At 35.2% G+C, this 25,196-nt stretch overlaps 1 protein-coding gene and 1 long non-coding RNA gene across 2 annotated transcripts in view; one reads left to right on the top strand and one right to left on the bottom strand.

Moving 5' to 3' along the window:
- Nucleotides 1–25,196, top strand: part of LRP1B (LDL receptor related protein 1B) — a 1,883,216-nt gene that overhangs the window by 1,397,844 nt on the left and 460,176 nt on the right. Inside the window, 4 exon segments of the mRNA XM_035726875.1 lie at nucleotides 14,572–14,698; nucleotides 14,835–14,986; nucleotides 15,282–15,406; nucleotides 16,783–17,154. Coding sequence (XP_035582768.1) covers nucleotides 14,572–14,698; nucleotides 14,835–14,986; nucleotides 15,282–15,406; nucleotides 16,783–17,154 — 776 coding nt within the window.
- LOC118356854 lies at nucleotides 9,122–23,695 on the bottom strand. The gene is made up of 3 exons (XR_004819983.1): nucleotides 23,507–23,695; nucleotides 22,898–23,200; nucleotides 9,122–9,181 (listed from the first exon to the last, which is right to left on the bottom strand). It is a non-coding gene; the product is annotated as an uncharacterized LOC118356854 (long non-coding RNA).

The raw sequence follows: 25,196 nt of genomic DNA, 5'->3' as shown, positions 1-25,196 counted from the left end.
CAAATGTTATAAAATTAAGTCATTGTATTAGTACAGTGAAAAAGGAAACAAACAAGATTAATATAGGAGAGAGAAATAACACCCTTTATTTGTCACACTTCAAGCTAAGATTATGATGTAAAATTAAAAAACCTGCATTGTTTAAGAATGCTCTTTGCTGCAAAAATTTAGAGTGTAAGTCTATAGGAGTTTTTCTATTTTTTTCAACTGTTACCTTTACTAAGTTATATTCTGTCTTAGACTTGATGTTTTGGTCCCATTGTTACGACATACTTGATATATCATCAGGAAGTATGTTTACACTTCAGGAGAAGACGGAGAGGATAAAAACAGCTTTTCCTTGCTAGATTGTATTTGGGAAGAAAAACATCTTTATGTCAATTCTTTTGTTATCCCTTAACCAGAAATGGGTTACATGCCCATCCTTAGATCAGTCAGTAGCTAAAGGGAAGAGATTATTTTGACATATTTAGGCAAGTTTTGTTTCAGCACATGGCCTGGTATAAGGTCCCAGACCTACCGTATATACAACAAACTCAGTTTCTAAACAAACTGAGTTTCTATTACTAGGGCAGATCTTGAGGAGGTGGATTTCAAAGAGACATTATGAGGAAGAAGGAAACCAATTCTCTTGATTTTTCCATTTCAGTGGTCATTCCAACACACTCTCCTTTCTTAGTTCATTTTCTCTTTGACACCTTAATGTTGGCGTTCCCAGGGCTCAGTCTTTGGTGTTATTCTCTTCTTTGGTAGTCTCATCCCACCTAAATGCTTAAGACTGTAAAGTGTGGATAGCCAGACTACACCTACACTCTTATGTTACGTACTACTTCTTCAACATTTTCAATTCCAGATCTGTGGCAGATTTTATTTTCCAAGATGATTACAATAATATCTGCCGTTCCACATGCTCTTCTTAAAATGTGGCATTGAGTCTTCCAAACAGAGAAATGGAGCATCTTTTCCATATGCTTGAATTTGGGTAGGCTTATGACAATTATGGAAGTGATACTATGTAAAATCTGAGGCTATATCCTAAGAGAAAATAAAACTGCTACATGGTTCTCTTGGGATGTTCTTAGAAACCACCCACTCTGCTGTGAGGAAGCCAGGCAACACCATGAAGGGGTCAGTGTAGGTGTTCCGGCCAACAACCTTAGCTAGCTAAGGTCTGAGCTGACAGCCAGCACCAGTTGCTAGATATGTGGAGTGACTCTAAATGATTCCCGTCCCTAGCTGTTATGTCACCTCAGCCTTGGTGGCACCACAGTGGATGTGAAGGGATGAGTTGTTCCTTGAGCTCCGATCAAATTGCAAATGCAAAAGCAATTAAGTTATTGTTGTTTTAAGCTTTTAAATTTGGAGGGGTTTGCTAGCAGCAATAGATAACCAATGGAGATTCACCAGAAATCTTAACCTTAACAGGTTCAAAACTAAACTGAATATTTCTCTACAATTATGAGTCCTCCATTAGTTGATGCCAGTTCTGTTATTTCAGTTGCTTAGGTCAAAACACTTGGTATGATCTTTGGTATCTCTCTCATATACTCTATATCCAATATGCCAGGAAATCCATTACCCTTTCACTCTATTTAAAAGCTCACAACAAACCTAGAGTAGTACTATTTCCTCCATTTAACAGATAAGGAAACTGACTCAGCTATTTTAAGTATGACTCTGCTTTCAAATTGATATGTGGGAGAGTTAGGTTTTTCTCAACTCCAAAATCATGCTACAGTATATGCATAGACATATGTGTGTTACATATTACACATATGCCCATATATTGGTAAACATTACAAAAATCAATAACCAAAAATATCAAACATACAAGAAAACAGTTTTAACAGTTTCAGTATAATTGCACTGAAAATTTAAAGGTTAGAAGTATAAGTAAAGAAGAAGATAAGCTATAATAAGAAAATGCTGGGAAAAAAATCAGGAGAGGAGGCTTATAAAATAATTTGAGTTGGTTCTGACTTCCCCTTACCCTGGAGAGCCCTTGCCTACAACCATGTGTATGCCATTACATATTAAGACTGCGAAGGGAGGGTGTGCTTCTGTTTGATTCCAAGAATATAACACATGACTCAATTGAATATGTCCACATCACACTCATAACCTTGAAAATAGAAAAGTATTCTTCCAATGTGATGGTATTTTAAAAATCTCTTTTTAAATTATAATTTATAATCAAGCAATAAATCATAATAGCCTCAATAGAGAAAATTTGATCAATTGCTCTATTGTGGATAATTATTCTAATGGTAGAAACAAATGTAATTGGAATGTTATCAAATCCCAGAGATACATAGGAAATGAGTTTGTTTCTAATAAAGAATTTCTTCCCCTTTTATTTGTAATAAGCCCAACACTTCATTTGTATGATCGAGAGTGTCTTATGCCTGGCCTATTATAGATTCTTGCAGTTCAGTTTAGCAGGCCCTTTGCTGCTGCTCCTTGCCTATCTGTAGTTTTCTTTTTCATTGTTTTTTGTTGTTGTTGTTGAAACCTAGTATATGACCTCAAATTGTTGCTCCAGGTCTTCTTTTCTTTAAGTATATTTTTGTATCTCCATAGCCATCTTAGCATAAAAACATACCTAGTTCTCTCTAGGATGATTGAGAACGTCAGGCAAAGAGACCCACAGACACTCCACTTTCTGTCAGTTTATTAAAAAAGCATTTACTGAGGGCAGCACACTGTGTGCGAGGTCATGTCAGGGCATCTCCATCTCCTCTTCAGCTTTCAATTCAGTGCATCTTGACAAAATATTACTGCTTACTGTATGAAAGACACTGGGGGCACTGTGAAGTGTGATAGTATAAAAATAAGATGCCGCTTCTGTTCACAGTGAGCTTTCTGTTTAAACTCGCAGTTTAAACACATACAAAATTTCGGTTAAAGTAATAGTCTCATATTGTAACGTGAGATTCATTTTCAGGTATAAAAAGACTAGATTAGTATGACTCAAGCCTAAATCTCATCTCTAAATCTCATGTTAACATAATTTCCATAAGATCTGTATAAAGTTACATTGAGTTTTAAGAAAAAAAGAGATTGCATGTAATCAGAGTTGGTAATCATAGTGAGGGTAGTAACAGCAATGGTGATGCTCAGTCGAGGTTTTATGGAGAAGACTTGAAGGACAGAGGTCTCTGAGATGGAGTAGGGATATATTATATGAAGAAGAAATAGAATAATAAAAGCATTGGTAGTGGCAAAGCAAAGACCACTGGCAAGAGTAAAGCTACGTAGGGAAGAGCCGTGGTGTAGCTGGGGTAACTTGAATCTGTAAAATAGGCAATAGCTTTCCCCACATATTAAGGAAATTACCATGAACACCTTCTCCACTTTACCAAGTGCAATCTAAAATGGCCCTAGACCCTCTCTTCTAAGCCTTCTTTCTGGCCCCAAAGACGCCACATAAGCAAAGGTTAGAAGTATAATGAGAGTTTATTGAAATTGTAGCATTGTTTAAATTAGGGAATTCTTAGAAATAGTTATCATCCTGGACAGAGTCTCATAGGGGAGGGGGGGGTCTTTCTTTACCCTCAAGCCAAGTAGTGGAGAGAGCTGGAGGCAAATATGTAAAGGGGAGACTAAAATAAATAGAAAAGAACAGTAAGTGAAAAGAAAAAAGAAAAGAGGGGCGCCTGGGTGGCTCAGTCGTTAAGCGTCCGCCTTCAGCTCAGGTAATGGTCCCGGGGTCCTGGGATCGAGCCCCTCATCAGGCTCCCTGCTCAGTGAGGAGTCTGCTTCTCCCTCTTCCACTCCCCCTGCTTGTGTTCCCTCTCTCACTGTGTCTCTCTCTCTGTCGAAAAAATAAATAAAATCATTAAAAGAAAAAAGAAAAAAGAGAAGAGAAGAAAAGAGAAGAGAAGAGAAGAGAAAAGTCACTTTCTCACTACAAGTCCTCAGGCCAGCAGAAGTCTGATCAAAGCTGGAGAGAGGGAAAAATTTTTTAAATTCATATGAAATATCAGTTTGGCCTTAGAAAGATCCAGTCTTTTATGCCTGAAAAATTAATCTTAACATTATTATGTTTTTCTTTTAACTAAAATCGTCTTGGAAGTCCTGGATTCTTCCTGAGATAGCATGTTCTGGAGAAAAGATACTCAGAGTATATGGAATCAGGAGTCAGATAAATATAAAGTCACTTTGGTTTATTCCAACTGTTCAGACTCTTCAATAAACCATGGTAGTGGATGAGATTACCCAAGAAAGAGTACAGAAAAAAAGAAGTCTAAGGGTAAAAATGGAGAATGTTTATAGTTAGGGGATGAAATGATTAAGAGAGGGGAAAAAGAAAATCAACAATAAGGCAAAAGAGAAAGAAAAGTGGCCATTTCAAGTCCTCAGAAAATTACTCTACCATAGAAGTCAAGAGAAGACAGTTCCAGGGAGAAGAGTGTGCCAGCAGTAAAGAGCTTAGGAGAGATTAAAGCAAAGAACAGAATGTGCAGTTGATGATCAGGATGATACTGTTAATTGTTATCAATTTCAGGCAATTGGTAAAGACAGAAGCCAGATATAAAGGATGAATAAATGAAAGATAATTAGAATGTAGAACTAGCATATTTCATCTACAGTGACAGAAACTTGGGCAATGAAGGGAAAGAGGGAACAATAGAAATGTTGACAAGATAGTAGGATATGAAGGAAGTTTTCCTTAGCATAGGAGTCAGGGGCTACTCCACATGTTCATAGACAGAGGGGAAGAATCGGGCAGAAAGGCAAATTCCAGGAAGTGTAGGAGGAACTTGGACAAGGAAGAAGCAATAGGGTGGGGCGGGAAGACTATTGGAGCAGAAAGCAGATGGACAAAATTGGCATCTTACATCAGGTATCCTATAAACAGATCCTGGACTGAGAATTCAATTCGGGAAATGGGAGAAAAGCAGGATAGGAAAGGAGAAGAGACGAAAGTTCAACTGTGAGCGAAGTCCAGGTCTCAACTGATTACTTGGGGAGCTCTAGAGTGTAAACCTCACTTGAGAGCGAGGGAGTTTGGCTCTCAAACTCCCACCCAAACATTCACTGGCTGAGGGCAACCCCAGGGAGACCTATACTCTCAAGATTTCTAGCTCTCAGCACGGCTTGTGAAAGAAAAGTTACTAGTTCCTGTCTTCTCAAGAAAAGTGCCTGTGGGAACTGTTAGAGACAAAAGACACAGAAGCTGGGCACTGGTGAATATCGAAATAGGAAATAAGATCTGAGGGTGTCTAGATGGAGCACCAACAGTGCCCACCACAGTTTGGAACCCCAGCTTGGATGTTTCCAACCTTTGAGAGCTTTCAAAATATCTTGATCTCAAATGCCTAGGTCCTTTTTGGTTATTGAAAGGATTAAATGAGGTAAATTTAAGTGGGAGGATTGAATTAGGGGAATATCTCTTCCCTCTTCTAGTTTTGGAGATGGCGTGAAGAGACAGGATGCAGCAATAAAATATATTTTAGCAATTGAAATTAGTGAAATTGAGGAAACTCATAAGCTCATAGGCAATAGTTATAGGTGTTAGGGTAGCAGCTTTAAATGGATAGGTAAGTTTTGCTAAAACTATTGTGGTGAATAGAATATGAATACAAGGACTTAAAGCAACATGAATCTAGCTGGGATGGATTTCTAGAATCTAATTAGTATGTTTCTGTGACCTTGAGTAGTAACATTCAGTACCTTAACAGTAGCCAAAAAAAAAAAAAAAAAGAGAGAGAGAGAGAGAAAGGGAGCAGGTGGTGACAGATTCAAAGTTAAATTGTAATGGAATAGCCATGAGCCGGTCAGGAGCTGAGGTCTAGAAGTTAGTGACGGAATCGTGGAAACTAAACAGCAGATTAAGGTCAGAGTAAGGAGTAAGCACATGAATGACCAAGACAACTTTATAAATTAAGCGAGGATTTCGGATTTGGTAAAATTGGAAATAGAGCAGTCCCATGTGGTAATTAAGGTGAGTGTGTGGCCTTACTTATGTAAGGCAGAGGCGAAGGAGGTCCCTGGAACAGATGAGGTGAACATGAGCTGAGATGTCCACAAGGTCGTCAGCATGAGTCATGAAGTCCCTAAGAATGTCAGCGATGGAAGGAGAAGATGGCAAAGTTTTCAGTGAGTAGGAAAGCAATTAAATAAATTCAGTGTCTAATTGTGATAGTGGTGATGTGGTATGCAAAAGTGCGATGTGTGATTTTATGCTGTGAATGTTTTAAAATAAGTGAGTATAACCTCAGAGAAAGTTTTCTTTCTTACTTAAATCTCCGCTTTAATTTTCTCAGGTAGCTCATGCAATAACTCTTCTGTCATCTTTAATCAGTTTTTTTCAATGAAACCTTTCCCTTTGTTTTTCAAATAGGATCAGATCTCTCTCATTTGAAACAAACAAACAAACAAAACCCCAACTCCCCCCTCCCCAGAAAAACAATGTCTAATTTTCTCTGTAGGTTTACTTCTCAATTTCTTAAAATAGAGAAGTTCTGTTCCTTCCAGAATTGTTAAAATTTATCCATAGCCAAATTCAGAGATTTTTTTTTTCTAGATTTCACACCATTTGCCTTCTCTTTGACATATTTCTCCATTGATTATCCATTCAAGAATTTATTTTCTCTGTTACCTTCTCTAATTGAGTCCTCTTGCTCTCTCTCAGCCCCTCCATACACCTCCTCTACACATCTCTCTCTTCATGTGTGTCTTTGTATGCCATTCCCTCTTGATATATTTATCCATCAAAACATATTTTCATGGGGGCGCCTGGGTAGCTCAGTTGGTTAAGCGACTGCCTTTGGCTCAGGTCATGATCCTGGAGTTCTGGGATCGAGTCCCGCATCGGGCTCCCTGCTCAGCCGGAAGTCGGCTTCTCCCTCTGACCCTCTTCCCTCTTGTGCTCTCTGTCTCTCATTCTCTCTCAAATAAATAAATAAAATCTTTAAAAAAACAAAACAAAACATATTTTCATGTTTTTTACATTAATCACTGCATTGCATCCACAATCTTATCTTCATTCCTTCACTTATATTTCCATTTTTCTCCAGAAAATCTTTGTTTGAATGTCGCCATAACAGAAATTTAATATATCCTCCTACCTTTATTCTACTGACTTCTTTTCCTAACTATGGTATGTCTTTTTGTCCTGACAAGATTGAAACTTTAGATTTTCTATAGTTTTTCATCTGTCACTAACTGCTGTCATCTCTTATCTCCAGATGTCTCTTAGATTTCCCATTTCTTTCCATTGCAACTGTGAGCTCAGCACAGACTCAGCTGGAGTATCTCATTAAATATTTTTAATATCCTAATTTTGAACCCCCAAAACAAAATATACATTTTAATCCACAAAACAAGAAATCTTTGAAATATGTAGCAATAATTCAAATATTATTTACCACCATACCCTCACTTCTTAAAAATATTTCTTAAATATTAAGTCACATGGATAGATATTTTTTCAGGATTTATAGTTAAGAATTGATACACCTTTTTAAATGCTCTGCTGATTTTCAGGAAATGTTTATTGAAACATTGGTTTCCTGGTAATATTACATAGACATTTAGGTGTCAAAATTCATATCATATGAATCAATACAGCATTTTCACATTCTGCTTTGAAGTTAAAACATGTCAGGTGATATTGCCAAAGGAAAAGGTGAACAATGATGGAGTAAATTAGCTGAATTCAAGATATAAATGTGTCTTGAAAAGTGAGCATGAAGCCTGTCCTGAACATTGGAGACTTGAAGTCTTTTAAATGTAGCCAGATGCAAAATAGAAAGCATGTATGAATTTACTTCAGCTTGAAAAATTAGTTTCTTCCTTCTGTTGACTTTTTGGTAAGGCATCACTTCCTTTTAAAAAAATTGAAATGTAATAATTTTTTTATGCTAAAAACTCACTTTCTACAGTAGAAGTCATAGTATGTCACCTCATATAATACCAAAAAAGTTGGCTAACTTCCCATAGTGTATGATCTCTAAGTGAAGCACAAACACTCTTTTTTAATTTTTTAGACACCAGGATGTACATTGTTTTATTGATCTAGCTCTATATTTTTGTGAACATAAATAACTTGCTGAAAAGTATTTCTTTCCATAGGACTCAGTTTAACTTGGAATCTTGGTGTTTGACAACTACATGTTGTCAAGTGGTCTTTGACTGATTACATGTATATATATACATATATATGTATATATATATATATATATATGCTTTTAGAATATGCTTAACAATAGACAGAAGATTTTGAATGATAGTTTAACATATTTTGAGATAGCAAGAGTATAGCATATCTTAACACCATATCCTAAAGTATGCTTTTATCTCAAGGCAAGATAACACATATAAAAAACAAGTAGATTTAAATTTGGTTTGCAGTTGAAATAGTGGTGGAATCAGGGTATTAGTCTGTAATATAAGATACTATGATGGTCAAATAACTCAGAACATGCCCCAAATTATAAGCAGCTTTCTCTACAGGTCTCTAAGAGAGGCATACAAACAAATTATAATAACAAATGAAAGAAAAGTGTCACACTATTTTTCACTAGGAATTTCCTCAAAAATTCTGGAAACACCCTTTTTTTAAAGCTAGTTAGGTTTTGCTCGCCTCATCTTTTACCATATGCTTCGCCTTCATTCCTTAACCTCTAAACACGAATCTTGGATCTTAACCTCCCTGCTAAAAGCAGGGAAGAAGGACTGGGAGCAATCAAGATGCCTTGGGTTATCATTGTGGCTCAGTGGCTGATGGAGAAAGAGAGGCCAGAAATGTCATGCCAAGTCCCACTACAGGAGGGAGCTCTTGGTCCAGACCACCAAAGCCATGCTGAACAGAAACCAGAAATAGCCACACACAAAAGTATGAACTTACCCTGACTTTTTAAAGGGATCTGACCATAAAACTGTGGTTAAAGGGTAAAAGAAAAGTTTGAAAGATTTCTTTCTCTGTGTACCTGTAGAAATTGTCTCAGCATCTTTCAATGTGGAATATCCAGGGTAGGTTGGATATGATTGATGTATCAGACAAGTTAGAGGTCAGGGTACCTGGGTGGCTCAGTCGGTCAAGCGCTGCCTTCAGCTCTGGCCATGATCCCAGGGTCCTAGGATCGAGCCCCGCATCGGGCTCCTTGCTCGGCTCCTCCTCTCTCCCTCTCCCTCTGCTGGCAGCTCCCCCTGCTTGTGCGTGCCTTCTCTCTCTCTGTCAAATAAATAAATAAATAAATAATCTTAAAAAAATAAAAGACAAGTTAGATGTCATGAAACAAATTGGAAATTTCTGTGTAATATTTTAAGAATTCTAAATCAGCTTATGAGTACTAGGAGTCTAGGCTCTAGGAATCTAGGTATTGAATATTTCATAGGAAAATATATATGTATTATAGAGACACATCAAATATTATATACCTGGGATACCAGAACTGAATAAAATATGACCCTTTACTCAGGAAAAACATTGTGAAACATGTAAATAGCAAAGTAATATCATATATGTACATGTACATATTTATTAAAATGAGAGGAGGATATGCAATGAGGCAGGGTATAAATTAATTAAATAAGGAACTAAATATAATACAAGCTATAAACATAATACGCTATCATATTACAGATGCCAAATACATTTTTCTTTGTGAAGAATTTTTCTTGATACTTCTCCAGCATCGGCTGGGAATACACATAATAATTGTTTTGCTCAATATTGCAAAGGAGGGAATCAAGAAGGAATCTGATGTAAAATGTAAGAATAATAGAAACCAGAGCAAGACCTGTAGAATAAATGATAAATATTGTTTTATGCCTAAACAGAAAAAGAGAACAACCCAGATGGCCCATATCTTTATTTTGGCTCAAAAGAAAAGTTCATTTCTGAATTGTTTATAGAAATGACAACTTCTCTCACCATCACACATTTTCAGTGTTGAAGCCTGTACTTGTATGACTTGGAGACTTACAGCCAGCAAGTTTTAAGTATTTCTACTGGCTTTTTTTTTTTTAGGTAATTATTTACCCATTTGCCTCTACCATTAAACAGTGGGTTTCATGAGGGTTGCTAAGGCCACTTCATTTGGTGTCATCAGCTGCTAGCACATAATAGGTACCTCGTTAATATTTGTTAAGTGAGTACATGACTGCACTAAAAGAATACATTTGGGAATCATCCACCAAACCGCAGACAAAAAAAAAAGAAAAGAAAGGAAAAGAAAAGTAGTTTTCAAGGTCATACGGTCTCTAGACTCTTCCTTTTAGCAAGTGTCTCTCTCTGTGCTTGAGTTCTTTTTATATTACAGGAACCTCTAAGCAATAGGAACACATTCAGGACTTGAAAAGTGGTTTGGGATTGGCATGGAATGCTTTCTCAAAACAAAACTGCACATTAAATGAAGAAAAAGGAAATGTGAAGAAGGCCTCACAGGAATAGAGAAGGTTCTACTTTACACCGTTTCCTCATAGGGGATGCAGGATGTCAATTCATGTATTCATGAAATGTATTCAAAGTCTTATGTTATTTGCACATACTCTAAAGATGGAGACATTGACATGTTGGCCGACAATGTATTCGATTAGTATGAGTTTTAAAAGTAATTCTAATGAAACTGCTATGACACTGAAAATTACAAGCAGTTTTTTGTCAGATAAAAGCTCATGCTCACATAAAGGCTAGCTGCTGTTGTTAATTTGTAGGGGTTTGATTTTGTTTCTTTTTGTTTTTTTTGTACTTTTTGCTGAAGAAGTAACACACTGTTGACCCCCGAGTGGGACAGAGGGAACAATAACATCTTTGATTCTCTTCTCAATCAAGGCATCTACCTATAAAAGAATTACATGATCTTCATTTTTGTAACAACATGGAAATTTTTGGTTTTCTCATCTTTCTTTAGCATATCTGATAAAGTATATAAATCGTGCTCTCTTAAGGGCATAAGAACAGGGAGAAATGGTGAGTTTATTCTAAAAATTGCAACCCAAATCTGTGTTCAAAGGAAATTGTTTAGCAGTAAAAAAAAAAAATCTTAAATTCAAAGGAAATGATTGATTCAAATTAGTTGCTTTTCACTATTGTTCTTATATCTAAAAGAATCACATTTAATCCTGTTCCTTTTATAATAATTTGGACTTATTCATTCTTTTCTTTCTACCTTACACTTTTTACCCTTCCCCACCAAAGCCAAATCTTTGTTTTCATGTTAGCTTTATTTCTCAAAAAAAAAAAAAATCAAAATTACACAAGAGCATTTGTAGTATTTTCTGTATTTTTGAGCTTTAATCTAACTAATTGTGAGAGAAAAAAGATTTGTTTTGCTTTCTAAGTGTACCTGTATGTAAAGTAATTCTGATATTAGTACAAGGGTCATATGATAAATTCAGTAAACTTTTGGGGACTTTGGGAATTCCATTGCTACCAAATGGAATATTTTACTTATTTTTCAAATGTCAATAATTAATTGGATGTTAATATTGGAACATAATATGTATCCATTGCACATTGTACTGCCAAGAACTTCTGTGCCATTAAGACAATATGGATATTTGTGTTATGATGATTTCTGAACATTATTCTTACAATCCTTCAAACCACTTTTGAATGTCCCATTTTTGATTTTGTGATTTTAAATTATGTAACTGCAAGCCTCTGTAAATATGGGAAATCACAGCCTAGGGCAAATTATTATCCAGAGAAACTTCAGTTATACAACACAACATTTGATTTTAACAATTCTGAAAATTTCTAGGTCTAGAATAAACTTGAGAAGTATTTCCAGTGCTAGATTAACCAAGTTAATACTCTAAAGGCACTTTCCTTCACTATATCATACAACTCAACAATCATTTCCCTACAGCAAATTTTGAACTCAAATGGGAACAACATCAGTCTGTAATGCTGTCACTGAATCTTAATTTCCATGGGGTCTCAAAAACCAGTGACAAGGATTTTCATTTCTTCCCTTCGTGAAAAACCACATTTAGATACCAAGAATCTATGTTCGTTAAAGTTATCTCAAGTACATCTATGTAAATTACTATCTTAAATTATTCATAAGTTTCTCCCTGCAGTTTTATAAGTTTAGTGTTCTTTCTCTACATTTAGTTGTAATCCCTGAAGGTTCCCAAGGTGCTAATTCTATTCAGTTCTTTATTTTTAATTTCAGTTTAAGGAGCAAATAAATGACTCCTTTCCTGACATTCATAAAATGTTGCTTAATTTTAGTAGTTATAGAATCTTTTAGCTTTATTAAGTTGATAAATTATTTAGCCATGAAAGTGATTCCCTCAGTCAGATTTGGCTTCATATATAATGATAATTTATCAAATCTCTGTGGAAAATTTGAGTAAAATCCATACTCAAGACAATTTTATTTTGAATAATTTTAATTCTTAAATTTATTATCATTCATCCAAGACTCTTGCATGGAAGTATTGCAGATTTTTAAAATGAACAGGGACTACTTGAGAAAAAAAGAACAAGAACAAGAGAGACTTGTTTCTCAATACTAAGACCTTTTTTCATGGCTTGTTTTGTGTTTTTAAGTATGAAGATTTTTGTTCTATTCCTTATACCTAGGGAAAAATAGCATTTGATATAAGATTATTATATCATTGTATTATATTTATACACCACAGGCCTGGGTTAATAAAGCCTGGGTGAAGTTCCTGGCTTTGACCCTTCCTTATCATCTGTGCAATTGTGGATCATTTCTTCCTGAGCCACAGTTTCAATATCTGTGAAAATTAGAGCTTAATTATGTTAAATGGCTGATTTGCTTTTGCTCACTCAAAATAATATTTTTATTATTTGCTTGGTGCATTTGAAAGCAGATTATTATTAGATAAAAGGTATATTGTACATATTTCCTTTCATATTTGAACTCTGGAGTATGTTAAAGTAGATGACAAGAATCAGACTGGATAAATAAGCACCTGTCTGTCCTGGCCCCCACAATGCCTTCTTCACAGTGTCAATCCCCTGACATTTTAACACAGTGACTGACGTCATTTAAGGAGCACTATTAATGCTGAAATTTTCCCTTAAAAAGTTAAATGGGACAACAAATTTGGCCTCCCAGTTATCCAATTTATTTTTTAATACACTGAGAATCCCCATTAAAGTTTTAAAAATTCTTACCTTTAATGCAGGCATAGATTTATTTTTTCATGCCTGTTTCAGCCTAGATCTAACCAATAAAATATTAGTTGGATTTCTTGCTACAAAGACTTCCCTTTCTGATTTATAGAGCTTGTGAATATGAATGAGAACTTCTTCAGGATTAATATACTTGAAATTCTATCCACACCTCTTTTTTCGTCTGATCGTAAAAGTCCAACACATTTATTTTACATAGCATTTTCAGGAAAAATAATTAACTTTTAAAATAAATCAGAACAATATGCATAAAGGGAATACATGTATTTTTACATAGTTTAAGTATCTTTTTATGGATAAATAGTAAGATTATTAAGTGGATATTAAATATGAATGTACATCTTTGATTTTTCTATATGCGATCTCATTTTATGTATGATCACTCATATATATGTCTTATAATATGCACAGAATAGTGCTCATTTTTGCCTGAATGAATCAATGATTGCTATATTTTTCTAAATTCTAATCATTGCTATTTTCTGACAGTTAAGTAAAAATTTCAGTGGACATAACTTCAAAAGAGTGGATCCTATTTATCTGAAACCATGCATTTTGTATTGTAATATAAATTTGCAACATAAATATTATATATGCTGAATGAATGAATGAAAAAAAGCACACATAATACGCCTTCTGTTTTTCTACATTTAGGGTTTTTTTTGACATGTTTTATTTCAGTATGCTCTGGATTTTCTTTCTGTATTTCATCTTCTTCCATATTCCATTTTGCATTATGAGGTTACTAAAATAAGAATGTCTGCTTTTGTGTGAATCCATGTTTTATGGTCACTTCACAGGATAACTTACAAAATTTACATTAGGATAGTTACATTTAGCAGTGTAATTAGGCAGAATTGAAATTTTAGTGCATTCATGTATGCATTAATAAATTAAATATCTACCACTAATTTTTATTTTTATTTTTAAAATTTTCTAATTTCCTAGTGCTGTAGGTGTCTTAGTAGATGAAAAGGAGAAAAGATCACTGTCCTCCTTGAGCTTATTGTCCAGTGGAGGCAAAAGACATTAATAAAAAATAACACTGTAAAGAAATATAAGAAATATAACACTGTAAGTTTACCACTCTAACTCATGCAGAGTATATGGTACAGTAACCAGAACACAGAAGAGTTTTTGAGTGAAATGATGTCTGAAATAGGAACAAGAGCCAATTAATCAAACAACTTGGAGAAAAGCATTTTAGACAGGGAGTAGCATGAGCAAAGTATTTTGGAGGGATTTTGCTTCCATCCTTGTGATTTCTATGAATAGTTAAATATGTTTTACAGTAAAATCTATTTTTTGTAAACATAAACACACATGTGTATTGATTTCTAAAATGTATTATTTTTGTTCTATTAGTATGGATGTTACTGCTTTATCATTAGTAATACGTGTTTTTGTGTTTATTTGCATATTACTATAAATCAACAATTTCATTTCAGCTACCTGTTCTGGACTGAATGGGGACAGATGCCCTGCATTGGAAAGGCCCGCTTAGATGGCTCGGAGAAGGTTATCCTCGTAAGCGTGGGAATAGCATGGCCGAATGGTATCTCCATTGACTATGAGGTATGTTGGGTTTCTTAAGTATTTAAAGTGCATTAAATGCCAACTTGCATTAATCCACTCTTACCATTCTCTTATTTTTTTAATAAGCCACTTAATCCAAAACAGTTTGTGATATTACTTTTCAATCGATCTTTAGGAAAACAAATTGTACTGGTGTGATGCTCGTACAGACAAAATAGAAAGAATCGACCTCGAGACCGGAGGGAATCGTGAGATGGTGCTGTCAGGGAGCAATGTGGATATGTTTTCAGTTGCGGTCTTTGGGGCTTACATCTACTGGTCTGACAGGTAATTTATTTTTTCATAAGTATTTGAGCCTCAAAATGTTATTTCATGCCAGTTGCTTTACCCTTGTAGGATTAGCCATTCCTTAGCAAGGTCACAAAAAGGATCTCACAAAGCCATGTAATTTCCACAGAAAGTTAGGCACTCTTGCTATTCTAGGCTCAAGCATTTCAATGTCACAGACTAAAGTTGGTTTCTTTCCCCTTCTGCTTGGCCATCTGTTATCTTCAGTTTAAATAACTGACTTGATGTGAATTACTTAAAGATTGTTGATCATGTATGTTCAACTTCTTGTCAGAGCACATGCCAACGGATCCATCAGAAGAGGCCACAAGAATGATGCCACAGAAACCATAACCATGAGAACAGGTCTTGGAGTCAACCTGAAGGAGGTTAAAATCTTTAACCGAGTAAGAGAGAAAGGTCAGCATGCTTATGTAATGAATACATCTTATGTCATCCCTCTCCTATTTCTATATATTTTTTTTAAGATTTTATTTATTTGACAGAGAGAGACAGCGAGAGAGGGAACACAAGCAGGGGGAGTGGGAGAGGGAGAAACAGGCCTCCCACTGAGCAGGGAGCCCGAAGCGGGGCTCAATCCCAGGACCCTGGGATCATGACCTGAGCCGAGGCAGATGCTTAACGAACGACTGAGCCACCCATGTTCCCTCTTCTCCTATTTCTAAAACATTTATCAAACTTAAGGATTCTTATATGAATCCAAAACCTCAAAATTCTATTTTTTACATCTAATTTCCTACAAAAATCATACAGTAACCTAATGAAATGAATATAAAATAGTTCAAACATTGATATTTTTGCCTAGGACAGTGTATTTATATGGACATGTTATATATATACCTGGCATGTCTTCAGTATAGGTTTGGGCTAAGTAACATAGAATATCTTGATATAAATACATATTCAACAAAAAGTACAAAGCACAATTAAGATATTAGAGAATAAAAAGCAGCCAAAAATATGTGTTTGGGGTTATATTTTGATATATAAAGTGATTACGGCTTCAGAAGTTTGCTGTTGGTGTGAAATATTTCTGAAGTCATCACTTCCTTAAAATATGTATATTGAAACTGATATGATAGTGGTTTGGATTTTTTTTTAATTTACCTCAAATTAAATGTCTATTTTATGTTAATGTCCATTAAAATAAATTGTAATTAATTTTCTTGACATCAAAGATAGGTATAATAATTTTGGAGCTGTTGATGGATTCATGGTGGAATATTAGCCTGATCGAAAAATCTTAATAGTATATTACATCTTCACTCAAAACTGAAGCAAAATCTTAAGCTTATATACAGTTGAGAGGTTAGGTGCATTGGAGCTGTAAATTTCTTTGATAGCTTTCGTATTTCATAGACAAGATTTTAAAGCAGTGAGTGCACTGTTTGTTGGTGAATTCAGTTCATGTTTCGAGAGAATTGTTACTTGTGCCAAAGATTATAATACATAAAACCTATTGCAATTTCAGCATCAAGTTTCAAAAAAGAGTTATACACATAACAGGCTGATTGAGGGAAAATTTTAATGCTCTTATTTGGGCGGTATTTGGGACAGAAAAATGCGATCTTTGAAATAAGAAATCCAAGATTTTAAACTGGTATAAAAAAATCAGTACTTTATAGTATTTGATTTTTTTTCCCTGACCAGTATTAATAAAAAGACAGACTATTCAACATTATTTTTAAAAATATTTCTGTAAGAAAAAATCTCTTGAAAAACAAAAGAAAAACACAAATATATATGTTTGTGTATGTATCTTTTCTCCTCTTTAGGAACCAATGTTTGTGCCAAAGATAATGGTGGATGTCAGCAACTCTGTCTTTATCGAGGAAATTCTCAGAGAACTTGCACTTGTGCCCATGGATATTTGGCAGAGGATGGAGTTACTTGCCTAAGGCAAGAAGGTTATTTGCTGTATTCAGGGAGAACAATATTAAAAAGTATACATCTTTCTGATGAAACCAATTTAAATTCACCAATAAGGCCATATGAGAATCCACATTATTTCAAGAATGTCATAGCCTTGGCTTTTGACTATAATCAAAGAAGAAAAGGTACCAACCGGATATTTTACAGTGATGCACACTTTGGAAATATACAGCTTATTAAAGATAACTGGGAAGACAGACAAGTAATCGTTGAAAGTAAGTACAATAATTAAAAAAAAATAATTTAGTGAAAATGAGTATCATTTGCATTAGCAGAGAAATTGGAGTGGTAATTGCATGTAGCAATTACACTTTTTGAGTTTATGTCCAAGAATAATGCACCTATATTATCTGATCTGCCAAAAGTCAAAGAAGCAATTACCTCTTAGCATGTACAGTATGTATATTTTGATTATTAGTTTCTAATCATGGATTAGAAATATATTTCTAATCTTTCAATGTATTTTCATACAACCTCTCTGTTTTCTATGTGATTTTCATATATCCCCTACTTTTCCAATTTCACTATACTTGAGGTCAGTCCTTTTCATTACTTTTAAAATTGCAAATTAGTTTATTAAATTAATAGTAAAGTATTCAAGTAATATGGATTTAAAAATGAAATTTCTGCCTCATCATTGCAACATCAATTCCATATACTTATCCATAGCTGACAGCTGTCATGCCTTCAGAAGTTTTTTCATGTATGTGTGTATGTCATTTGTAATTACAAAATTGAATGATCCTATATGCATTATTCAGCTTTTTTTTAACTATCAAATATCTTGAAAAGCATTTATTTCCATATGTAAGGCTCTATCTCATTCTTTAGAAAACCTATACCTATTCTGTACTAAAGATAAATTTATTTGACCATTTTCTTCTGATAAACATTTAAGTTGTTTCTGGTATTTCATCATTACCTACAATGTCATAATGAAAATTTGTGCATATAAATATGTTATTTGCACATGTGTTATAGAATCATAGAAATATAATTGCAAAGTCAGTTGGTGTTTATTTTATTTTTTATAGCTGGACAAATTTCTGTCCAAAAAGACCGTATCAGTTTATATTTTCATCAACTGTATGTGAAAAGGTTTATTGTCCCATACTTTTTCCAACAATAATTTCATAATTTATTGACTATGACTATCTAATTTGTAAAAAAAAAAGTCAGCTTATATTAACATACCTGATAACTACTAAGATCCAGCACCTACTGTATGTTTACTCATATAAATGTAAATATAAATATGGTCAAACTTTTTTTTAATGTTTCATTTATTTATTCATTTTTAAAGATTTTATTTATTTATTCATGAGAGACAGAGGAGGAGAGAGAGAGAGAGGGAGAGAGAGAAGCAGAGGGGGAAGCAGGCTCCCCGCCTAGCAGGGAGCTCGATGCGGGACTCAATCCCAGGACGCTGGGATCATGACCTGAGCCGAAGGCAGACGCTTAACCATCTGAGCCACCCAGGTGCCCCAAATATGGTCAAACTTTTTACTGCACATTGTCACCCCATGCTATGCCTGCCATTCTGCTAGGCCAGTATTTGCATATTCAAATCTTACTCAGATTTTCTAAATTAGTTAAAACATATACTTGTATAAGTATACATTCTCATTTCTTTATTCTCTAAGTATGGTTCCCTACTTATTGATAATTTCATACCCATTTGTAAATTCCAAACATGCCAACATGCCATTTTGGCTTGTGTGTGTGTGTGTGTGTGTGTGTGTGTGTGTGTGTGTGTGTGTGAGAGAGAGAGAGAGAGAGAGAGAGAAAATGCAACTGTAACTGTACTGATCATAGAGTTTGGACATATTTGACTTTTATTGATTCAGTATATATCTATGAAGTTTAGATTATAATACTGTGGTCCTCCAGTTTTTCTAGAATGATACAATTTAGAGTTGGAAGTGCTTATATTGTATCCACAATGTATGAATTTATTAATTGGTCCATAGACCTTTAGAGTCCATAGACCTTTAGAAGCTACAGTTTCAGAAGAAACAACAAGTTTACAAACATTAAAATTCAGTAGACTCTACAAGATACTAGAGGACTAGAGAACAAAAATAATCTGTTTGGGGCAGTGTGCAAATGCCACTGACCTGAGTTGAGGAAACTTAAACGATCAATAGGAATCTATTAGTTGATTGGGCCAGATAGGGGAGGAGAAGAGGAAGAAGGATAATTCTAGACTGGTGGTCTTCAAGTTTGGTTTCCTGGGATTTGCTGTTATGTGTTCAAGGAATCTAAGAGTTATTTTTATGATAATACTAGATAATTACCTTTTCCACGGTATTGACATTTGCACTGAGGGTATAAAAGCAATGGTGACTAAACTGCTGGCAACTTAGTACTAATCAAGGCAATGGCACCCAACTGTCCTAGTAGTCATTGTATTTTTCACTGCCGCTTAATAGCTGGGAAAGACAGAGCCAGTTGCACTTAAAGAACGTCCTTGAAGAAAGTAGAACATTTTTATTTTATTAAATCTTGATCCTTCAGTACACATCTCTTTAATATTCTGTGTGATGAAATACACATAAGGCACTTTTGCTGCATTCTGAAGTGCAATGGTTGCCTGAAGGAAACCAAGTATTTGTGCGATTATTTGGGTTCATGTTTCTTTTATGGAATGCCATGTTTTACTTGAAAGAATGAAGAACAGACAGACTATGGTTATTCAGACCTAGGTGTGTAGCAGACATTTTCTAAAGAATGAATACAATGAGTCTGTCACTACAAGGAAAATGACTGAGAATATCTGCTGCAAATAATAGAAATCAAGCTTTCAAGTAAAAATTAGAATTCTGGAAGACTTGTATCAAGCACGGTAAACTTGATAACTTCCCAATGCTTCCAGGCTTTCCTGATAAGATGGGTAGTGATATTCCTGAGGTGATTTTTTGGGGGTATTGTATAATGAAATGTGTCAACACAAATGCATAACTTAGGGAACCAATATTTTGCAAATGACATGATAAAATCATGCATGGGTAAATGATCCATTCAAAATGTAGGATAGACAAGTGAATTTTAATGTAATAGGGTATGAAAAGTTCACCACTGTGAATTCTGATTCTACACTGAAGCTAACCTTTACGTAACTACTGCTTGTTATGTGTTGGTATAGTGTGAAAGAATATCCAGAATTATCTGAAAACTCTACTAAAACACTCCTCTCTCTTCCAACTTCATAGCCATGTAAGGCTGGATTTTCTTCACATACTTCAATTAAAACAATATTACAGCTAGGATGAAGAAGTAGATGTGTGAATCCAGCTGTTTCTAGAAATCCAGACACTAAACAGATTTGTAAAATTATAAAACAGTATTCTCTTCTCACTTAAAACAACACAGATATTTCCTTAGAAGATGCTAGTTATATTAATAGGCAATCAATTCATTTTTATTTTAAAAGAGAGTAATATATATTTAAAACAACATTTTTAGTTTAAATTTCTAATAGGGTAAGTAGCTATAAGCACAATTCACACAAAATTTCTCTCAAGTCCTCAATAATTTTTAAGAGAGTAAAATTTCTCAAATCAAAAAGTGTCCAAACTACTCTTCTAGAGTAAGGGCTCAGAAAATTTTTGGTACAAAGACATGAAAAACCACAGGGTAGACAAAGAGTCGTTTATCATTGGGTAGGATTAGAATGTGGGTTATGGGGGCGCCTGGATGGCTCAGACGGTTGGGCATCTGCCTTCGGCTCAGGTCATGGTCCCGGGGTCCTGGGATCGAGCCCCGCATCTAGCTTCATGCTCGGTGGGGAGCCTGCTTCTCCCTCCCCCTCTGCCTGCTGCTTCCCCTGCTTGTACATACTCTCTCTGTCAAAAATAAATAAAATCTTAAAAAAAAAAAAAAAAGAATGTGGGTTATGTGGCCTGAATCGGTGTGAGAAGAAGCTGGAGTTCTAGAGAGGCTCCAATAATAAAGGATTTGATCTGCCAAGATAAGAAGTGTTTAAAAAAAAAAAGATTTTATTGAGATGTAGTTTATATACCATACAATTCACCCATTAAAAGTGTACAACTTAATAGTTTTTGTTATATTACATTATTAATTTTTTAATAATTATGTTATATATATAATGCATAAAATATAATACACATACAATAAAGTTAGCCATTTTAACTTTTTTAATTGTACAATGCAGTGACATTAATTACATTCTTTTTTATTATTTTTTTAAATCTATTTTTAAAAATTTATTTATTTATTTGACAGAGAGAGAGAGAGAGCGAGAGAGGGAACACAAGCAGGGGGAGTGGGAGAGGGAGAAGCAGGCTTCCCGCTGAGCAGGGAGCCTGATGCGGGGCTCAATCCCAGGACCCTGGGATCATGACATGAGCCGAAGGCAGTCGCTTAACCGACTGAGCCACCCAGGCGCCCCTAATTACATTCTTAATATTATACAACCATCACAACTATTTCCAAAACATTTTTATCACTTCAAACAAAATTCTGTTTAAGCAATTACTCTCCATCCCCTGCTCCCCATAACCCTGATAACCTCTGATGTGCTTTTTTTCTCTATGAATTTGCCATTTTAGATATTGCCAATCTAGAATTGCCAATTAGATATTGACCTTTTGTGGGTGGCTTATTTCACTTAGCATAATATTTTCAAGGTTCATTCATGTTGTAGCACAAACCAAAAGTTCATTCCCTCTCCCCTCCCCAAAAATATTCATTCCCCTCTTTGTGGCTGAATAACATTCAATTTATGTATATACCACATTTTGTTTATCCATTCATCTGTTTATGGACACTTGGTTTCTTTCTACTTTTTCACTATTGTAAAAGTGCTGCAGTGAACATTGGTGTACTAATATCCAAGATAAGTAGTTTTGGTTTTATTTAGTAGATAAAGGGAAAACACGACTGTTATAAAGTATACATATACTAGGATTTTTTTTTATAATGATCACTCTGGCTATGTTGTGTTCAGTGAAGTTTAAAAGTCATGTCTTGAAGGCAGAGATGACTTGGGGGTTGTTGCATTATTATAGATCTGTTTCCACAGTGGTAAATTAAACTGAAAGCATATTAATTAAAGTATACATACAACCAAACCATTCTAATCCTCCCCGCTAAAATCAAAGCAATTAAAACCACTAAGACTTCAGTGGATGTATGTGTTAACTCACATGGAAGAAGTGAAATATGATAGCTAAGAGTTGGGAGTCAGTCAAGTTTGGAGTCAAATCCCACTTTGTTATTTATTTCCTGTGTTATACTGTCAATTTCCTCACCTACAAAATGGGAAACGAATTCATAATTTTTTTTTGGTGAAGATTTTATGAGAAAGAGTATGCAAGGAACATAAAAACAAGCATAATTTTATTTAATTTAAAACTTTATATTACTGTATTTGTGACACATTTGTGGATTATTTTGGATAATTATCTCCTAAATTATTTTTAGAATATGTGTTAGAGTTGTTAAACAATCAGAAATAATTATAATAATTACAAATGTGATAGTGTATTAAGGTCAGACTAGAATTTAAAAAATAATTAAGATGACTTTACATTGATAATTTACATAAACTTTTCTAAATACTCTCCTTATGCCACCCCATCCCTCCAAGAAGTTGCTAATTTGTTTAACCATTATAATCCTCTCTTGAAGTTTTGTAGAAGAATTTATAGTTTGATTTGCCAAGCCAAAAATAAAAACAACAAATAAAGTAAAAAAGTACCCCCTCCAAAAAATGAGTTACCGGCATACAATTAAATATAAATAAGATATAAAATTCATTTTTGTCTTGGTATTCCATTTTAATAAATCTGGTATAATGCTTTTCATCTCGTTACATATTTTACCACTTACCAACAAAATTAATTCGTGGAAATATGATTAAGTATTTAAAGATACCAAGGAGATACCATGGAGCTGTAGCTGCTGTGCAGGAAGGGCCAGGCTGAGGGAGCTTACCCTTCTCAGTTGCTGCTCGGTCCCTCTGTGGGGTGAACGGGCCTCAGAAGTCTGACCCAGCCCTCTTGTGGGTAGGTTACTGCAAGGAGGGCAGGACCTGGAGCTCTCCCTGGCCTGGTTACTGCTCACTCTGTCTCTGCTGGATGAGTGGGGCTCAGGACGCCTACCCAGGCCCATTACAGCTTGGGTGCTGTGCAGAAAGGGTGTGGCCGGGGCACTTATCTGGTCTTGTTGCAGCTTAGCCGCTCTGCAGGGAGGGCAGGGCTCAGGGTCCTCACCTGTCCTTGCATCTTGTCTCCTTAGCTGAGGAAAGAGGGCAGAGTTCAAGAATCTATCCCTCCCAGTTATAGCTTGGTGTCTGCATGGGGTTAATTGGCATGGGAGCTTGCCCCGGCTGGTTATACCACTGGGTAGGCAGAGCATGCCCTATAGTGCTAGCAGGCTAGAGGGAGAGGACCAAAAATGGTGTCTATCAATTCTATCACCAGCAAATTAGGATGAAATTTCAAAAGTGGCGTCTGTCAGGGCTTCTGTCCCTGGATAAAGCCTACAAGTTCCTGTCTCTCCAGCTGCCACTTTAAAATTGGTAAGTCGGTCTCTCTCACTTACGGTCTAGGCAACTTTCAATCTGTTGCTTTTGCCCAGGATCTCAGGGTGAGTGGGTTTTCTTGCAACCCCTTTAAGAGTTGGGTCTCCATTCCCTGTAATTCTATGATTCTCCTGATCTTAATCCCTATTGATTTTTAAAACCAGACATTTTTGGGGCTCATCTTTCTGGTGACAGCCCCCAGGGTCGGAGTTCCTGACGAAGGACATAATTTCTTCACTCCTTCTGGGAGTGTTCTATATTTTGGGAATCACAGTTGTGATTATGAGGTCACCACTGCTGAGTTAGGGTACCAGAGGAGATGGTGTCTCTGCCTCTTTTACTCTTCTCAAAGCATCTTTTTTTTTTTTTTTTTTTTTTTTTTGTGGAGGTGCTGTTCATCTAGTTCTCAGGTCCTTTTCAGAGAAAAATGGTTTCATATATAGTTGTAAATTTGTTGTGTCCCTGAGAGGAGGTAGTTCAGGGTTTTCCTATACTACCATCTTGAACACTCTTCCTTTGTAATGCTTTTACATATTTTTTTTCAAGACTACTGGTGGCAATATGCCTTTCTTTTAAATTATATTGTACTGGAAATATCTTTCTTTTCCTTTAAGTGGGCTAGTTCCATATCCTTTTATGAGTGCCTAAAAATTCACTTGATTATGTTAATTTTTCTGTTTGCAGTTTCACAGGTAAAAATGTCAGCTTTAAAGTGTATTTATTTTTAATTTGCTTGGTATATATCATAAAGACATTTTTAAAATGTGAGAATCTTAGCTACTCACTTTTTTCAGATTTTATAAAATAAAGAAATACTTTCAGACATATTTATTAGCTAACACAATTTTCAGATTACCTATTTAGATAATTGCAAATATTGGAAAGACATAAAGGAGTATTGCTTTATTATACATTGAAATTACTAAGATTTAAAAAAAGGTAAGTATTGTGCATAGGGAGTCAGCAAATGGTGAGGCAAGGGATAATGTTTATGCTCCAATGGAAGACACGGGATAACATCATCATCAAATTATGGAAAGCAGAGTCATGCTTAGTACAGAGGGAAAGAGAACATGGGATTTCCTCCTCATTAAGTTGTAGGCTGTGTGCTCAGTATGACTTCCATGAATTCATAGTTTCTTAAAATATCAGGGTCTCTCCAAGAAGATGGCCTGTGTCAAATTGGGGAGGAAACAATTTTTCCTGTACCCTTTTGGGTTTTGGTCAATGAAATGTGAATTAAACTGAGAGAAAACAGCTTATCAGAAAAAGCACACAAAGCATTCAATGTTAATTTTTTTCTGTACATGGAGGCCTTCATAGAAAAGAAGTGATAGACCATTTTAACAGAGGGTGATCAACTGCAGAGATGTAGCTAAGCAAAAATAAAAACAAACAAACAAAAAAGAGTTTGGGTTTCTGGAGGAAGTAAATTGTGGGAAGAGAGGTATATGGGGACACTAATGGAAGATAATGGTTGTTTAGTAAGATGTTGTTTATGTAGACTCATTTCAGTGCTATCTCCAACTCCAGTGATAATGATTGCTCTTCTCTCCTTAGTATCCCTAGAGAGGGGACACCTTCACAAAGGAAAATTTATGACCTATTGTTAAGTAGATAGGGGCAGGGTAGAAAGGATTTCCTGCATCTGCTATTTCTCAGTTTCCTTCAGTTTACAATAATCCTTATGTCTTTGTAGCATATTTTGGG

The sequence above is a fragment of the Zalophus californianus genome, chromosome 3, assembly GCF_009762305.2.
Source record: "Zalophus californianus isolate mZalCal1 chromosome 3, mZalCal1.pri.v2, whole genome shotgun sequence".
Classification (NCBI taxonomy): domain Eukaryota; kingdom Metazoa; phylum Chordata; class Mammalia; order Carnivora; family Otariidae; genus Zalophus; species Zalophus californianus.
This window is presented reverse-complemented; position numbering and strand designations above follow the sequence as displayed.